The 18,508-nt window shown below is 43.3% G+C and overlaps 1 protein-coding gene across 2 annotated transcripts in view; it reads right to left on the reverse strand.

Moving 5' to 3' along the window:
• EXOC4 (exocyst complex component 4) overlaps positions 1-11,004 on the reverse strand; it is a 422,037-nt gene extending 411,033 nt beyond the window's left edge. For both annotated transcript variants that reach the window (XM_082075021.1, XM_082075022.1), the window contains exon 1: positions 10,906-11,004. In XM_082075021.1, coding sequence (XP_081931147.1) covers positions 10,906-10,991 — 86 coding nt within the window. In that variant the 5' untranslated portion in view covers positions 10,992-11,004. The remainder of the gene's footprint in view (positions 1-10,905) is intronic.
• Positions 11,005-18,508: the final 7,504 nt, after the last annotated feature.

Genomic DNA, 18,508 nt, shown 5'->3' on the forward strand with positions numbered 1-18,508 from the left:
CTATGGATAGCAAACGGAGTCTTCATTATCAATTTGTTAACTAGAGAATTTGTTTCATGGGAAGAACATGGTAGCAACAGTAAGCGGGCGTTATGTTCCTGTGGAAGCGAAAGAAGAGAAACTGCATGCAACATGTAAACATAAACTTTGGAAAATTAATGCTAAATGAGCACCTGCAACACACTAAATAATTCTCACAAGGAGATGCGGGCTCATTTTGCAGGACGCGACCATTCAGGTCCTGCTGGGTTTGACCATTGCTGGAGGTGTTCAGCCTCCGCGTGCCCCCATAGAGCCTCTTTTCCTCTCCTCTGAAATTATCAGAGCAAATATTTGTGGTTTAAAGCAGCAAAGAGTATTACATGGTGCACTAGTGCAGGTTGGAAACCCAGAAAAAACCTTCCATGACTTGTGGATGAGGTTTTCTCAAGCATGCAGCTTACCCGGTGTCGCTGATTCCAATGAAAACGTTCATTGAAGACAGTCGGAAACACCAACCAAAAAACAGGAAAGACGATGACATTGAAATATTTCTCATCTCATCAGGAAAATGAACATTTTATCAAAGTGCAATTGAACCGAGTGCTCAGTCACTGGGGGGATCAAAGCTCCCATTTTAACAGCAATCCACACTAAACTTTCTACCACCTGTTTCCACATTACTCTGCACCACATCATGTGCCTTGTTAAACTTTCTACTTCCCCACTTTAAAACATGTTTAAAGCAACAATAATCCAGCCAGCTGGTGGTGTCAACTGCACACAGCACAGCCTGGCTTGGTCAACTCCAAGGCCACATGCAGGAATGTGGCCAATTTAAAGGATTCACTTATCTTGTAACCTTCTTCTCCAGCAAAAACATCAGAAACCTGCTCAAAAGAAGCTTCTTAAGTACAAGCTGCAGCCTTGGGCAAAATCCGGTGTTTAAGGGACATACTATGATCCATCCAGAAAAACTGGGTGAGGTCTTCAATGGTTTGCAGTTTGGATCACAATTAAACAATAATTTTATCTGTCTGTCTTTGAAGTCTGCAGGTAGAGAGCACTGGCTAGGTAGGTGCTATATATCAATATGGTAAAAACTCCCAAGAATACATTTCACAATGTATCATATATTCTTATATCACACCAGACAGTAAAGTAAATAACACAGCAGAAGAAATAACCCTTCCAGAAGGAAAATTAGAGAAGGGGATTTTATTCATTATCCATTTTATACCATACCAAGGACCTGAAGCACAAACTAAACTACAATAAGCCTTTGTAAAGTACAGGAGAGGGAAAAAAACACCAAACACCCATACAAAGCACAGCCTTTGCCAACACAGACTTTCTGACCAAAGGATTCGTGGAGTTAAACTAAGAAAGCAGTTGCAAGTAGCAACAAATAATCATTTAAGCAGAGCACTATGGATGTCTAGAAAGCCCTGTCTCCTCTCTGCAGGAAACAACCACAACGTGCCTAAGAGACTTCAGCATGAAAAAGAAATAAAATAACCCCAAGTAAAAAGAAACCCATTAGAATGCAGTTCTTTTGCACAAGGCACCTCTTGCTGATGACTGTGGCCACACACCAATTATAGTATTTGCTTTCTCATTGCAGTTTGAACCCTTGTGATCATTTTTAGCCATGGATAGCGCAGTAACCCCAAGATAACCCGGCAGCCACCCCATCGAGAGCCACCGCTCGGACACACCGACCGACATCGGCAGCTCTTTGTGGCAGAAAAGCCAATAAAGAAACATCAACAGGTGACTAAGAGGTAAGAGGTCAGGATGCAATGGGAAGGGAACAAAACAGAGATGAGCCAACATGTCCACAGCTGAGCTGCCCAGCAGAACCCACCATAACCAGTTACTCAGACACCGAGAAGCTGTAAATGATCAGAATTGCAGGAGTTCGAAGCGCAAGTTGTGGGGAGGATCAAGTGTTGACTACACAGATGGATAGAAGATGCATCTAGGTGCTCTTCCAGCAGAAAAACTGTGATAAAACGCACTGAATTGTTACCACCTCTTCCTCCCCTAAAAGCTGGGGAGGCAAACACAACATTGCACAGTGGGTGCCATCCTGATCATTTCAACAACTGGGCCTTGTAGTGAAAATAAAGCAACACCCAAGATCAAAGATGCATTTTGAAAATGTTCACCGGAGACACCTTAGCAGCATTCAACCCTCTAAGTTGATCAGAATAAAACACATCAGTGCGGAAACAAAATCCAGGGTTTTTCTCCTTACTTCTATGGGTATGAAAAAATCCTATATGAGAAAAGAGCCTTTGTAGAGCATTTCAGGAGCTTTTTTTTCCTCCCAACTGCTGTGCCAGCCTGTGCGACGGTCCACACAGCCACATCACAGCAAAACACCATGAAAAGGTTTTGTGAAGCACCTGGGATGAGAAAAACTGTATTTCAGCCACTGTCTACACTAATCTACAAACTTCCAGAGTACATTACACTAAATGGACTTATTTGAATTTTCTAATTGAAAAGTGTTGTCTTAAAGCCAAGTCCCAAGTGGGGTGATCTAGAGCTTCCAGCACTATTTAACCTCAAAGCATAGAATCTGATAACACAGGTTTTGAAACCTCTGCAGAGTCTCATTGAAGCCACTAGAAAAAGTTGCTTCCTTAGGAAACAAAGCCAGCAATGAGATGAAAAAAGAACCAAAACGTATTTAGCAATTTATTAATAACTCAGTAGTAAAATGTCGAATGTCTTTTTTTTTCACAAGTTAGTAGTTACTATAAAATTCAAGATTTGAGGAAATTAATCAAAATGTTCAGGAGACAAACTAATCCCTTCATGGAGACAGAGGTGCTGGGAAGAATGGAGTCAAAAATCACACTGTAGAAGTCAACAGGTTTAGGAAATGGGGTATTGCTGTAAACTGACTAGAGAATTATAAAGGATCTTCTCCCTAAAAACAAAACAAAGGGAAGCACAGTCCATCCTCATCAAGGGGAATACGACGTACGCAGCCTCCAGACAACTTGATCTCCATCATGCAAGCAAAGAAATAACTCACTCCTTCACTACAAGAAACAGCAGAACAGAGTCTCTTCAAAATGCTGTTAAACATGCAAAGCAAACAGAGCAGTATAAAACACTTTCCTCCTCTACTTACATTCCATTAATCTTTCATGCCACTTGCACAGTCGGTTAGAGCATTTTCCACAGAAGCTGTTGATCTTAGCGTCTTGCAGGATCACTGCAGTGAAGTGGCAGAGCAGCCTGTGGCCATCTAAAATATCATCATTTTACCAAATTAACTCATCTTCAATCAGATTTCACCACATCAATACAAACGATGAAGGGATAGGCAGGGATTAGCTAATTTCTGGAGCAAACACCAGACTGCAATGGTTTAAGAGAACCCGTCCAGGACTGTTTCCATGTACAGGAGAACACAGGTACAACTCTACCTTTTTTTTTGTAATTAACTTTAGATCTTAAAAGCCAACACAGCTATAACATGAATTACTACATTCCCAGGAGAAAACTTAAGTCCTAAAGAACAGTATTTTGGAATCTGCAAGAGAAGAATCAGTATCTTCCAATCTGCAAGAGCAGACGTTGGACAACGCTACTCAGATCTGCCACCTGGATAATTAAACGCCGAAGAGAATTTCCGGAGCCCTTGGCCACGCTGTGCTGTGAACCCATCCTCAACACCAGCCACAGAACAGCAGCCCTGCATCAACCAGCAAGAGGCTCCGGAAACGCCACTATTAACCTGAACATTTCAATACTGCACTGGAACCGAGAGCTGTTAGAGGAAATATCTTTGAAAGAGTTGAAACAACAAAACTTGCAATAATTAACAAAACCGATAATTCCTGATTCCTAGTTTTGGAAGTGTAGGCACAGTGCATTGTTTAAAGCTAAAATAAGAGCTGAAAAATCACATACCTTGAGCTTTTCACAAGGCACAGCCACATCTACTACCTTTTGCATACGGTTGTATATTCACACTTCCACCCTCACCTATTGTTGCTATTCCATGTAACCAAGTATCTTATCAAGCTACAAGCCCAACAAATTGCCAATGCATCTACATTTTATACAAGCTCCTCAAGATCATTTTGGGAAAATTTATAGTTTAAAACCATATTCTAACATACACGATTTATTCTTGATTAATTTCAGAGCTACTTGTCTTGTGGAGGAACCACTAGCTCTATAACATGGCAAAACACCATTAGCAATAAAAGTGGTTTTAAGAGACCATTACAGTACATACAGATCAGAATAACTCCGTTTTATTTCTTGTAGCAGCTATTTCCCAAATGTAACAGCGAGAGCAAAAGCTACACATCTGTCTTTCTCACTTTAAATCACAAGCTGGGATATCAGTTCTATTGCTGCAGACAGAAAGAGACCAAATGCCAGGTCATTACTAAGAATCCATTTAACAAAGTTCACTATCAACATCATGAAAATAATGGCCAAAAAGCATTAAAAAGAAGTCTACTTGTGAAAAATAAAATATGGTCACAGGGTTTTGCCTGTAATTTCAACTTCTGCAGACAAAAAAGTAGGAAATGCGCTATATTTTGCCTCACTTTTAGTTCTCCTTGACATCTATCTTGTGTGTTTGGCTGTGTGAAAGCTGAGCACAAAGATTTCAATAAGGTCTTATGGAGTCACTGCTAAAGTTTGTTTTCTCCCAATTAAAGCAGCTATTAAAGGCCAGTTTTTAAAAAAATAGCACCCTTTAATTGGAAAGAAAAAAAGTCTAACAGTAAATAAAAGGCAGACACATTCACCAATTAAAAATCTGACAAGGTCTCAAAAAAAAAATAGCATTTGCTAAATGCCAGGTGGCTTGTTTCAGAGTACAAACGCTGCTTCAACCATCTCCCAACAAAACAAAAGGTTAAGAAAAATCAATATACATGCACATGCTAGTCCTCCAAAAGATAAAAAAACATTCCTCAAGTTGTCCTCCAGCAAATGAGCAGAATTTTCACCATTCTCTGCATTATTTTTTAAAATGACACTGCTGAAACCCATGTGGTCAGCATTAGATTTCTATAATAAAAGTTCCTGGTCTCCAATGATAACATTTTGACCTTAAAATGTAGCTTTTATTTAAGGAACTTGAAGGACCTTTCTCACATGTGAAGGAATTAACACGTTTTTAAGTGGGTTTGCTGAGGTGTGAGTGTGAGCACAGTGCTTACAATCATCCAGCAGAAACATCGGGACAGAGGCTGTAAAGCCGCGATTTCCAATATCCTACTTGGGAAGTCACAATCCCAGGAGTTATGTCTTCTCATAGCAAATAATGGTCATTGCTTCTCAGCAATGTGATGACAAGGACAAATTTGGAGATACTCTCATATCTCCTAAAGGCAGAGGGAGAAGAAGGGCCCCCCTGACTGGCAACAAAAGTGGCAATTTTAATATCAGAAACTGCTAACTTTCATTAAACTTCCAAAGGACTCTTAACTTGTAAAAAACATATTTTTATCATAGAAACAGAGAATCATTTTGGTTGGAAAAGACCTTTAAGATCATCAAGTCCAACCATTAACCGACCCCTGGCACTACCCCATGTCCTGACAACCTCATCTCCATCTGTCCAACCCTCCAGGGATGGTGACTCCAGCACTGCCCTGGGCAGCCTGTTCCAATGCCCCACAGCCCTTTGGGGAAGAAATTGTTCCCCACATCCAACCTCAACCTCCCCTGGTGCAACTTGAGGCCGTTTCCTCTGCTCCTGGCGCTTGTTCCTGGGGAGCAGAGCCCGACCCCCCCTGGCTCCAAGCTCCTTTCAGGCAGTTCAGAGATCAGAAGGTCTCCCCTCAGCTCCTGTTCTCCAGCTGAACCCCCCAGGTCCCTCAGCCGCTCCCATCACACTTGTGCTCCAGCCCCTCACCAGCTCCGTTCCCTTCTCTCAACTCGCTCCAGCCCCTCAAGGCCTTTCTTGGTGTGAAGGGCCCGAAACTGACCCCAGGTTTTGAGGTTTGGCCTCCCCAGGTCCCAGCACAGGGACAGTCACTGCCCTGGGCCTGCTGGCCACACCAGTGCTGGTACCAGCCAGGATGCTGGTGGCCTCTTGGCCACACGCTGCCTCATATCCATATTATGAATATACCTACCTTCCAAACCCTCTATTCCTCCTTCAGGAAAAACAAGAGGGAAACTGTGCCCAAGAGCGCAGTGTAACCCACAGCACTGCTCAGAGTATGATTCTGGTACCTCATACCTCAGCTCCTTCAGTAGCTCCTGGCTCTTTCTGAACAGATCAGCCCTGTCCCGGGGCAGCGCTGCGCATCCGTCACTCCTGACAGTGTCCCTACAGGCTGGACAGACAAGCCACCACGTACCATCCACCAAATACTGGGTTGTTTTATATCCCAGGAGGGCTGGTGCCCTTTTACTCTTGTAACACTGAGCAAGAAACACAACTGCAGCAGAACACTGTAAAACATCCTATCTGCAGGCTGCAAGATGGGTTTTGCCATAGTAAATAATGTGAAGTGCTGTTCACAGATATGTGGAGGTTTTGGAATAAATGAGATGCCACCAGGATCCCAGCAGGAGACCCAAGGTGGGTGGTTTGCCCAGTTCACTGAAGTCGGGGATACGGGGCAGCAGCGACACAAAACATCCACACCACGTGGATCGGGAGCCAGAAATCACTCATATCCAGTATCCTACTCTGAAGTCACAACCCCAGGAGTTATGTCTTCTCATAGCAAATAATGGTCATTGCTTCTCAGCAATGTGATGACCAGGGCAAATTTGGAGATACTCTCATATTCCCTAAAGGCACAAGGAGAAGAGCCCTCCTGAGGCACAACAAAGGTGCGAATTTTAATAGCAGACTTTGCAAACATTCATTAAACTTCCCAAGGACTCTTGAATTATAAAAGACGTGTTGTTATCATAGAACCACAGAACCATTTTGGTTGGAAAAGACCCTCAGGACCACTGAGTCCAACCATTAACCCAGCCAACCTTAGCAGGGTTATCATCATCCACCAGATCCTCGTTAAGGTCAAACACCGGGATTTTATTTTCAGTTTCTCCTCTACCAAGCAACACGTCCCCTTCTGCTCAGGAAATAACTTCTTCCAAATTAGCCCATATTTGAGGCTGCCTTTATTCTCTATTTTTGGCAACAGCTGGAAAAGCAAGGTGAATTCAGTCAGTACGTGAATCCTCCTACAGGAAACACGTCCCAGAGAGCAAATGTGTTTCCCAACACAACAGGAAAAACTGACACTTCACAGGGACAGTAAAGAAATCAAGAGTGGGAGGATCTTTCCTGTCAGGTCTTCCTTCATCTCCGAGTTTTCTACATTCAAATCTGCTGAAAATCAACACCCTAGATATGCAGACGAAGGACAAATCAAAAATTCCAAATTATACAGAGATTGTGATGAACAACATGGATGAAACCTAAATATTTATGGTTAACTTTCCTGAATCAGCAGCAACCAGATTTTAGACCAGAGCCCCAGTTCACATAAAATAGTGCTGCTATAATATGGTAAACTTGGTAGGATCTGGCCCCAAATACTGTCCCTGAAAGAGAGACACTTTGTCCTGGGAATTCCAGTGAAATAAATACATGAATCCATAAAAGTATATCAGAACAAATTAAACTATTCAGTCTCTTGCAACAGAGAGCTACTGAGATGAGTAAATATGAAAAATTATCCCTTCATTAATAAAATAATTTATATTTAGAAGAGGCCTTTCAGCCTCACATTGCAAAACATTTTATAGACAGTTGCACAAAGCAGATTTCGCTGACCTAAACCATGTTTCTTCTTCAAAGACACATAACCACCTTCGCTATAACCAAGTAAAATATCACAGTACTTGAAGAAGCTCCTCTGGTTTTGTTTTTTTACAAAAGAAAAAAGTCATCAAAGTTCAGCCACTTTTCATATGCTGTCTCCTTTTATGGGCCTTTCACACAACAAAAGAGAAATAAAGAGCAATCTAAATAAACAGGGAAATGCAAGTGTAAAACCCCAAGGACTGGCAGAAGACTCTGTACATAATGGGTTTGGAAATAAGACTATCAAGAAAAGAAAACGTCGCTACGTTTCAAACCAATAGCCTACTGTTAACATCTGTAATATATTTCTGAAGCTGAGCAAACTTGTGAGAAACATACATTTAATTCACCGAGGTCTAAATTTGTTTGCAACCTTATTTTATGAGCATACAGAAGGTGAAAAATTTCACCTGTTGCTTTGCAAGTTCACCCTCTCTCGAGCTCCTATACAAAAATAACATAAAGAAGAAAGTGATTTACATTCCTTTCCATGCCATTGGCTTTTTGTACTTGGTTAACCCTAAGAAACATGAATATGATTAACACGACACTTTTTCCTTCCTTCGCAATCAATTCTACTTTTAGGTTTTCCATGGTCTGGCTCAACATGACACTTGAAGCTCTGCAAAGAATCCCGCCATCCAAACCAAGCTGTAATTAAATTCCGGAGGTTTAGTTACTAGGCTGTTCTGTTGAGTAATTTTAATTTCATGAAGTCAATAATCTCAATGTTGTGTGTAAACACTGAACCTAAACTAGTCAAGGTATCACTGCCTGTAAGCCAAAGATTATTAGACAAACATGATATCTTATCTAGAGAACACAGTAACATCCACTCACTCCCCTTCTACGTTATAAATGAAATAAGTCCAGATTTATTAAAATAACAATACAAAAGGAGAGCCTTAAAATACTCTTGAAAATTATAGGAAGCAAACAAAAAAATAAGATAACTACAGGAAATGCTGCAGCAATCAATGCATATATATTATTAATTCTTCCACTGTCTACAAATTACTGTATATTCTGTAAATTAATGTTGTCTAGCTACAGCTTACCACATTTCCCTCTCCAACTTACTCAAACTTGAGGCTGATAAAGAAACATTAAGCACAACACACTTGAAATCCACACTATTTCTCTTTCAGCCAAATATAAAGTGTAAGTGCCCAGTAAAAACTCAAGATCCAGGTGAGAGGCCTGACTTTTTTTAGGTTTTCACAACTACTTACATATTTGTTACACAAACAATCCATGCAAACTCATGAACAATTGCACCCGTAAGCATGTGTAGGCCTAAATATAAAATTGGCAGTAACACCACCCATCTTCATAGCCACATATTTAGGCATTAGCTTCCCATCCCTTTCTCTTTCAATACTTTGAATATACAAAAGAAAGTCAGCAAAACACATTACACACCAACTGCTTTTCTCAGAGTCACCACCCAACTTAAGTTTTGTAAGATCTGAAAGACCCGTTTTCAGAATAATGAGAAATAACCCAATTTTGTCTTAAGCATTTTCATTCACAGAGAGTTTTAAAATCATAACATGTCCTAGATACAGAACTACTGCTAAAATAATTTCTCCAACGTAGTAGAATGGTTATACTTTCTAGCAAGAGCATTGGAGTAGGAATCTAAGTTGGAAAGTTCATTATAACTCACAATATCATATTGTTATGACTGTTTGCTGCCCAAATCACTTTAGAGAGTGCACATAAAGTCAACATTTAAAAGATTCCGTGCTGGAAATCAGCTGCTAACCCACTGGCTAGAAGCAGCTCAGAAGATACATACAAGCAGTTGCAAAAGGCACAGCTGGAAACAAGTGAAATAAATTCAGGCCCTTGCTTAGCACCAAGTATTTCACAGAAAATCCTCTAGCAGAAAAGCTGAGAGTGCAGGAATAAGGGCAGACAAAAATCAATAGTCTAAACATGATTCGACACAACTGCTTCTTTTTCATCCCACACAAGTGTTAGACTCAAAAGCAGCACTCTTCCCACTATCACATACCAAAACACATTGGGGTTTGCACACATCATTTCCTTGTCCTAAAGCTTTCCCAGCCAGGTGTATTTTTACTCAGTGCTGCTGTGTGTTTGTGGATGGGGGTCAACTATGGATTCTATAGAAATAAGGTGATGGGTCCTCCCTGTGAGACACAAACTGCAGGGCTGACTCCTCTGACGCAGGATACTGTGAAGTCACAGAACCACAGAATAGTCAGGGTTGGAAGGGACCTCTGGAGATCATCCAGTTCAACCCACCTGCTAACACAGGGACACCAGAGCAGATCACACAGGAAGGTGTCCAGGTGGGTTTGAATGTCTCCAGAGAAGGAGACTCCACAACCTCTCTGGGCAGCCTGGGCCAGGCTCTGGCACCTCAAAGGAAACAAGTTTCTCCTCATATTCAGATGGACCCTCCTGTGCTTCGGTCTGTGCCTGTTGCCCCTCATCCTGTCGTTGGGCACCACTGAACAGAGTCTGGTCCATCCTCTGACACCCACCCTGGAGATATTTATAACCATTGATGAGATCCCCTCTCAGCTTCTCTTCTCCAGCTCAACAGCCCCAGCTCTCTCAGTCTCTCCTCATCACAAAGATGCTCCAGACCCCTCAGCATCTTTGTGTCCCACTGCTGGACTCCCTCCAGTAATTCCTTGTCCTTCTTAAACTGGGGAGCCCAGAACTGGACGCGGAATGCCAGTCATGGGAGCAGAAGGCAGTGAGCTGGGCAGGAGGACAGCAGGACACCCCTCAGGACAATAACACCCCTCAGGACAATAACACCCCTCAGGACAATAACACCCCTCAGGACAATAACACCCCTCAGGACAATAACACCCCTCAGGACAATAACACCCCTCAGGACAATAACACCCCTCAGGACAATAACACCCCTCAGGACAATAACACCCCTCAGGACAATAACACCCCTCAGGACAAGGCCTCCCCAGCACTGAGGCCTCCGGACCCTGGAAGCCCAGCCCGGGTTAGGGCCCCTCAGCACTGCCGGGCCCGCACACACCCCTGGGTCAGCCCAGGAGCAGCCCTGCGCGGGGGAACAGGAGGCTGCGGAGCGGGGCCGCCCCTACCTGATCACCGAGATGAGCAGCCCCGACGGGTCCTTGCTCTTGCTCATACTGCTCCGGTATCGCCCCACCGCCTCGCCCGCCGCCATCTTGCACCCTCCTCCAACACACACAACCAGCCGCGCTGCCGCCGCGCAGCCAATTAAAAGAGAGGAGGTGGGCGTATGCCCCTCTGTGAGCCAATAAAAGGCGAGAAGGGCGGGGCTTAAGGTGTCACGCTGCGGTGAGGCGGCGCCGCGAAGCCTTCTGGGACTTGTAGTGTTTATGGCGCAGGCTGGAGGTGACAGGAACGTCGGGGCTACATCTCCGCTTAGAAAGCCGCTCAAAATCTGTTAACAGATGAAAAAATTACCCACCAAACAAGACACATCTGCAAAGAGAGCCGTGCCCAGAAGTCATCATTTGCTCTGGAAAATGCAGAAAATGGCGGAGAGTGTGAGGGGCCAAAGCCACTCACAGGGCCTGACGTGCTGCTGGGCGTCCCCCGGACTAAACAATGAAGGGTTTAGAGGTTTATAGAGCGTAAAATGAACAAAATGCACTAGCTACTGAGAATAACGTGTCCTACAAATAGGTATTTCTAAATATTAACTGCGCTGCAGCCTCAAGTGGCTTCTGGTTACAAGTACAAGGGGTTGCTGGAGCATCACTCAATTTAATGTCGTTCAGTTGTGGTGTTTTTTAGAAATAGTCTTTCCCGAGTTTCTCTGGAAAGGCAGCGAGGTGACTCAAGCTGAAACAGCCCAGATTTTTGAAGCGGCTCTGAAAGTGAAACGTGAGCTGGTCGGCATTTTGCGTTTGAATTGTGGTTTTTCAACAGCTGGAGGTGACAAAGTCAGTTCACAAAGTGGCTGGAAATGGCAGATCTTCAACACCCAGTGCCGCTGCAGGCCAACGGACTTGCCCACAGTCCTTGCTTTACCGTCGATGGGCTACATCTCTTGCCACAGAATCGTCCACTTTAGAAAAGGAAAGGAGTTGACTATGAATCACCAATGTGCCCTTGTGGCCAAGAGGCCAATGGTACCTGGAGTGAGTTAGGAAAAGTGTGACCAGCAGGTCAGGGAGGTTGTTCCTCCCCCTCTGCTCTGCCCTGGGGAGGCCACATCTGGAGTTCGGTGTCCAGTTCTGGACTCCCCAGTTTAAGAAGGACAAGGAATTACTAAAGGCAGTCCAGCAGAGGGACACAAAGATGCTGAGGGGTCTGGAGCATCTTTGTGATGAGGAGAGACTGAGAGAGCTGGGGCTGTTCAGCTGGAGAAGAGAAGCTGAGAGGGGATCTCATCAATGGTTATAAATATCTCCAGGGTGGGTGTCAGAGGATGGACCAGACTCTGTTCAGTGGTGCCCAACGACAGGATGAGGGGCAACGGGCACAGACTGAAGCACAAGGAGGGTCCATCTGAATACGGGGAGAAACTTGTTTCCTTTGAGGTGCCAGAGCCTGGCCCAGGCTGCCCAGAGAGGCTGTGGAGTCTCCTTCTCTGGAGACATTCAAACCCGCCTGGACACCTTCCTGTGTGATCTGCTTTGGTGACCCTGCGTTAGCAGGTGGGTTGGAGTGGCTGATCTCCAGAGGTCCCTTCCAACACCAACCATTCTGTGTACGCTGCTGTGTTCAGGGTTCGAAAATCAAAGATTGTTTTTCACGATCTTGCTGGGCCACGTCAAATAATTCATCTCCCAGCCGCAGCCTCACTTTCCCCATTTGCAGATGAGGGATAATGACACCTCTGGGGACAAGTCCTTGGACAGTTTGTGTTAGAAGCACCACACCAGACCCAGGTTTGTTATCGCAGAGAAAGGAATTCTTTACCAAGTGCGCTACGGTAAGGTGATAATAGCTGCTGGGTGTTCTTTAAATTATATTCACTCTGTCGTGTCAAAGACACTACTCCTGGCTGCTATTCTGGAGTTGTTTCTTCAGCCCAAAGCTTCACATTAACAATTTTAATTGCATGAAAATTGCTGAAATGTGTAGGTAAGTCAACAGTATCCATTTATATGAGCCATATTTGAAATATAAAGTAATTGAAAACATGATACTCCTAGGGCTTATTTACAAGGGGAAGATTTCCACAGTAGCTATTGTGGAAGAATATTTATTATAATCAACGGCTGTATCTATTATCATTAGCAGAATGGCAGAATAAGAGCACAGGCACTTTAATTTGGAAATAAAAGATACTTTCTTCCTGAATAACCAATGTGTTTTCAGCACAGAATAATTACTCCGAAGTAAAGTGATTTTTATCCCCAGATAGGGTGTGCACTAGGAGTGTGTTCCTGTATAGCTGTTCTGCTTCATTTCCCCTGTGCAGACGAGCTCTCAGCTCCACAATTTGCTATTCAGCTACGCCAAAAAAAAAAAAGCTCATCTTCGTTGATTTTCTGGGCAGGTTTGCTAATGCTTGTGCTCGAGGATGGTGATTAGAATGGCAGGAGTTTTATGCACTGGCTGGAGGGAGTTTTTTCTCAAACTGCCGACTTGCCAATATTGTTTGGTTTCGTGGTTTGTTTTTTTTAATTGGCAATTCATATTGACTGCTCTGTACCGGCACGTCCTGGAGATTGCAGCGGGGATGAAATCAATGTGTCCTACCTTTTCATTCCTGACAGCTACAATAATCACCTCATTTAGGAGGAACCTCATCAGGACAAACAACAGCAAATCTCCCTCAGAACTGTAACCTTGCTGACTTTCAATCCCGGGCTCTAATTGCTAAACCACCACCTTGTTTCATTTCCAAGCCCTTTCCCTTCACTCCCGACACAAGCAGAGCTACAGGTTGTGAATTTCTCTTATTTTTTAAACAAAAGAGAAAAAAAAAATCAACATATTTCTGGCTGATGCAGCACATGAACTCTGAGGTTTTTCTTAATTAATAATATATGATACAATGAGGATGACCTGTTAGGAAAACGGCATTTTCTCCTTACACGCCTTGCATGAAAGGATCTTGATCTGCAAACCGATGGATTGGAAACCAGGGGACAGAAACATACTTTTCATATTTCTTTCACAACAGCATTTTAGTACTATGAGGTATATCTAGTAGAATGAGTGGACCCATGAGTATTGAAACCAAATAAAGCTCAAACTGACCCACAAATTTGATCCATGATGAATTAACCACCATCACAATGTGTCTGTAAATCTCAGAGGGGCTCAATAAAGGATTTCCCCAAACCAGAAGGGACCTCCCCATCTTCCCTTCAAACAGAAAGAAAAGGAGAGAGCTCAATGCGAGGCCACTTCTCATCCACTGCACCAAAAAATCACCCTAAATAGGCACAGGCAAAGCAGTTCTTTTATAAGTGTTACTTGGGAATTCCTAAATCTAACAGAGTTACTAACGCTTGCTGCCCTTGTACACACCAGTCCCTCGTCCCCGGGTTTAACATTTGAAAATATACCACGTTTTCCTTCGTTATTTCATTTCAAACATTAGTGGAAATGTCAGAGGAAAGGGTTCGGCTCACACCGATATCTTCCAGGTGTAATTGCCTTGTCTGTGATGCGTTTATATTAGTTATAATGAAATTACCTTTGACTTGCGTCAGTGTAAATGGGAGCAGAGTGAAGGCCAGAGTTTCCATGTACGATTGTAGGAGCAATTTTGCTTGTATAAAACGAGCATAATTCAGTTGGCATCTATCAGTCCGTTTAATATAATATATCACCTCTTCTTGCAGAGCTTGGCACCCTGACATCGGCTGCATTACACTGAAATTGGTCCACGGTCAAAGAATCAGGTCCCAGGCTCCCATATCTTGTAAGAGACTTAATTCTGATTTTCTTACGAAGCTTTATCAGGCTTTACCAATCTGCCTGAATAAGAACAGAATAAAAGTGTGCTGAAACATCAGGGTTTGGCCCTTTGGTTGGTCACTTGTCTGGATAACCTCCTCATTCCTATTAACCATGATAGAAGTCTGAGCTAAATGTGTCTTAGGTTGTTTTTTTGGATTTTCTACACAATAACAATGGGTATCTCTTCCAAGCACGTAGCTGCCATCAGTTCTTTCTGTCTGAGCTTGTAAATAAGAAGGAAGCAGCTCACGGGGCAGGAGAAGACGTTGTCTGGCTTAATGCTGGGAATCAAGGCAGAGATATGATTCAAATGCCGCCTTATTGTGGTTTTTTTGCCTCCTGACATTTCCCAGGTTGCACCGTGTACCGCTGCTGCAGGAAAAAATAGTAACTGAGGTTAAGCTAAGTGGAAAAGTACTGCGGCATTTCCAATGTCAAAGCCACAGAGCCTGTGGTAATGCAATCCCTGAAGGAAATCAGAGCCCGAGTGTGAGGGGTTTGTCTTTATGAGCAGGTAAAACACAGTGAAAGAAGATGAGCTGTTCTCCTCTGCAAATCATTAAAAAAAAACCCAAAACATTACTGTGGTTTATTTTCCCCCTTTATTTTACTTAACTTCACTAAGGGAATGCTATTTTTACAATTGTGCAATCCCTAACGCTACGGAGAGGTGAGACTGAACCAGTTTGTTCATGCAATTGGTGACCTGGCCAGAAAGACACGTCAGAAAAAAGAGAGAGAAACCCAATAATTTATCCCATGGAATAATCTTTTATCATGACTTGTTTTGTTAATTGATCTCATGGCCTGGGAAAGAGTGAATTGCCAGGTGGTAGAGCAGCTTTCTAACGCCGTTAACCTTAATGCTGTTACGGAGTCGCGTGCACCTTCATTCACCTTCCAGGAGCTTCAACACACCCTCAGCAACACGTCTATATTTTTGCATGAGGGCTTTGCTCAGATTAAGAGCTTTCTGGTAGTAATAATAACTATAGGAAGAATATTACATTTTTCATCATTATCGGGTATTGTGGATGCATCAAACCTTGGGCTTAGGAAGCCTAAACGTGACTTACAAGTGGTGTGTTCCATCTTCTGGCTAAGACAAGCCTCCCATTTGATGTCCGGTATCCAGTTGTCCTCAGGTACCTTCCAAATCCTCAGCCTGTCACTCCTCATCTTGTTCAGGTGAAGGGCTGCAGGCTGCACATTGAAATGAAAATCTTTACGCCTGATCTTCATTTGGAACCATGGAAAACCTGAGGCGGGTAACAGACAAAAAACCCCAACGCTCACATCCTGACTCTCTTGTGATTAATTATGCTATTTTTTTTCCCCCAGACCTTTTGTAAGGAGTTCTTAGATCCTGCCCACAAGGTTTTCATTTTAACCCAGCTCCATTAAGTTCTCTGTGTCAAGCTGACCATCGGTCTCCGTGTCATGACTTGTGGGTTTGTTGGGCATCAACACTTGCCTTGGGTGATATCTGAGCCAGTAAATTCCAACAGCTTGGGGTAAAGCGGTGGCTGGATAGAAAACAAAGTCCCAGATTCCCGTTGAAGTGGTGAAACCACTTAGCTGGTTTCTTCCAGCAAATTCCCATGGGAGGGAGAGGTAATGAATGCCTCAACCCCAGGAAAAACCCTTAGATCAGAGCTCCACCTTATTAAACTGGAGACAGCCAAGCATGACATACAAACCCATCGGAGAACAGACTTCATAAATTCCAATGCTCGCAGAAATATTTCCTCCTACTGAATACAGCCTTGGATATTTTCTGGTTTGTGTAACTAGCAGCTTCAGGCAAGAGAAACAACAGAAACTTGAACTGAAGCAAGTCAGACTCACAGTAGCAGCAATGCACTCTTGTATTTTCAAGAAAAGCAGCAGTGGTATCAATCCTTCCGAAATGAGACATCAGACATCCAATTTCAAGGCTTCCCTTGCAGAAAATGGGGCATAAGTTTCAGCAGCCAGGCAGTCCTTTTGGCCTCAAATTTAATTTACTATGAAGTGATAGAAGAGAAGGAGAATATGACAGTTGTTGTACTTCGATAGCACTTCTGACAAAGTAAATGTATCACTGGCAAACATCATAACCCCTATTTTACAGGAGAAACTGTGACCGAGTGATACTAAAATCAAGCACGCAACAACAAACCCTCCCTACCTTACAAAGTTTTGATGCCAAGAAGGAGAAAAAAATGGAATGATCTACACCCAGTCTATGGTTCAACGCATCTGAAGGACATCACAGGGAGCCAGTGGTGCCTCTGGAAGGGTTTTCCCCGATGTCCTCCTGCGTGGTAAAGGCTGAGAGAGTTGGGCTGTTCAGCTGGAGAAGAGAAGCTCCAGGGAGACCTTATTGTGGCCTTCCCGGACTTAAAAGGGGCCAATAAGAAAGATGGGGACAGACTTTTGAGCAGGGCCTGTTGTGATAGGACAAGGGGTGATGGTTTTAGGCTAAAGGAGGGAGGTTCAGGCCAGACATGAGGAAGAAATTTTTACCATGAGTGTGGTGAAGCCCTGGCCCAGGTTGGCCAGAGAGGTGGTGGATGAACCATCCCTGGAGACATCCCAGGCCAGGCTGGACGGGGCTCTGAGCAACCTGAGCTGGTGAAGATGTCCCTGAGGGGGAGCTGGGGGAGTTTTGAAGGTCCCTTCAACCCAAACTATTCTATGGTTCTACATTAGAAATCTGAGCCTCCTCACTCTCTGCCCAGCACCTTCTTGTCCTGCATATTCACTGGGACAAAACATCGGTGCAGGCTTTCTGCAGTGTAATACTACAATACCAGAGCAGCAATTTTGGATGTGCGTGATACCAGTGCCTCTATATCTGTTAGGTGTCACTGCCATGATTTTTGGCCATGTTTTTTGGCCATGTTTGCTCCTTGTTGCCTTTGATTTGAATTATCCCAGTTTTCTGTGCAATATGAGCCCTGAAAAGGCGTTCATATGAGGTTCTCAGGGACATGGGTTAGTGCCAGAGTTGGGTTATGGTTGGAGTCGATGATCCTGAGGGTCTGTTCCAACCAAAATGTGGTTCTATGAAGTGTTCACTGGCCTGACTCTCAGGCTGGACAAATCTCAAATCTCTGGATGTACCCATCAAGCAGTTTCAAAGTTCAGTTTGGAAACCATTTAATAGTAACTAATCTGTGAGATGGCAGTGACGGTTGGTCCCAAATATTTGGCGTCATGACGTGTTTGTGGGTAGTTGAAGAGTGAGGACACTCAGAGCTACAGGCACGGCAGCTTTGAAATCATCGTTATAAAGAGCAAACTGAAGCACCAAATCTAGAGGAACAGACTTAAATCCACTTTATTTTGTACTGATTCACCAGCGATGGTGCAGTCACTAGAAGACCTGACACTGGATTAAGAGACGTGAGCAGCATAGAGCCAGACCATCATAATGACCTTATGAAAATGGGGTCCAGGTGGCTTTTGAAACACAAGGAGGATGAATCTCTTGGAGATCTGCTTTATGATACGGCAGGAATTTTAACTGCCAGTGCATCCAAAAAGTTCCTAGAGGCGGTGGTGTAACAAAGTAATTTCCAAATGATGTAGCAAAGGTTTTGCAATTCCCATTTAAAATCTGGTAAGGCAATAATACCCAGCAAGAAAATGAAGTGTAATCTGCTATACATCTATAAAATGAAACATAATGCAATAAAGTTAACTGAAAGGTCTTTTCACATCTATTTTAAAGGTGGCATCGGTGCAACTAGTGTTGGTTTTTAACAATTCCCCTTTCATGCAAAAAAAATGTATATATCTTTTTTT

This window comes from Streptopelia decaocto (genome assembly GCF_964273445.1).
Source record: "Streptopelia decaocto genome assembly, chromosome: 1".
In the NCBI taxonomy this organism is placed as follows: domain Eukaryota; kingdom Metazoa; phylum Chordata; class Aves; order Columbiformes; family Columbidae; genus Streptopelia; species Streptopelia decaocto.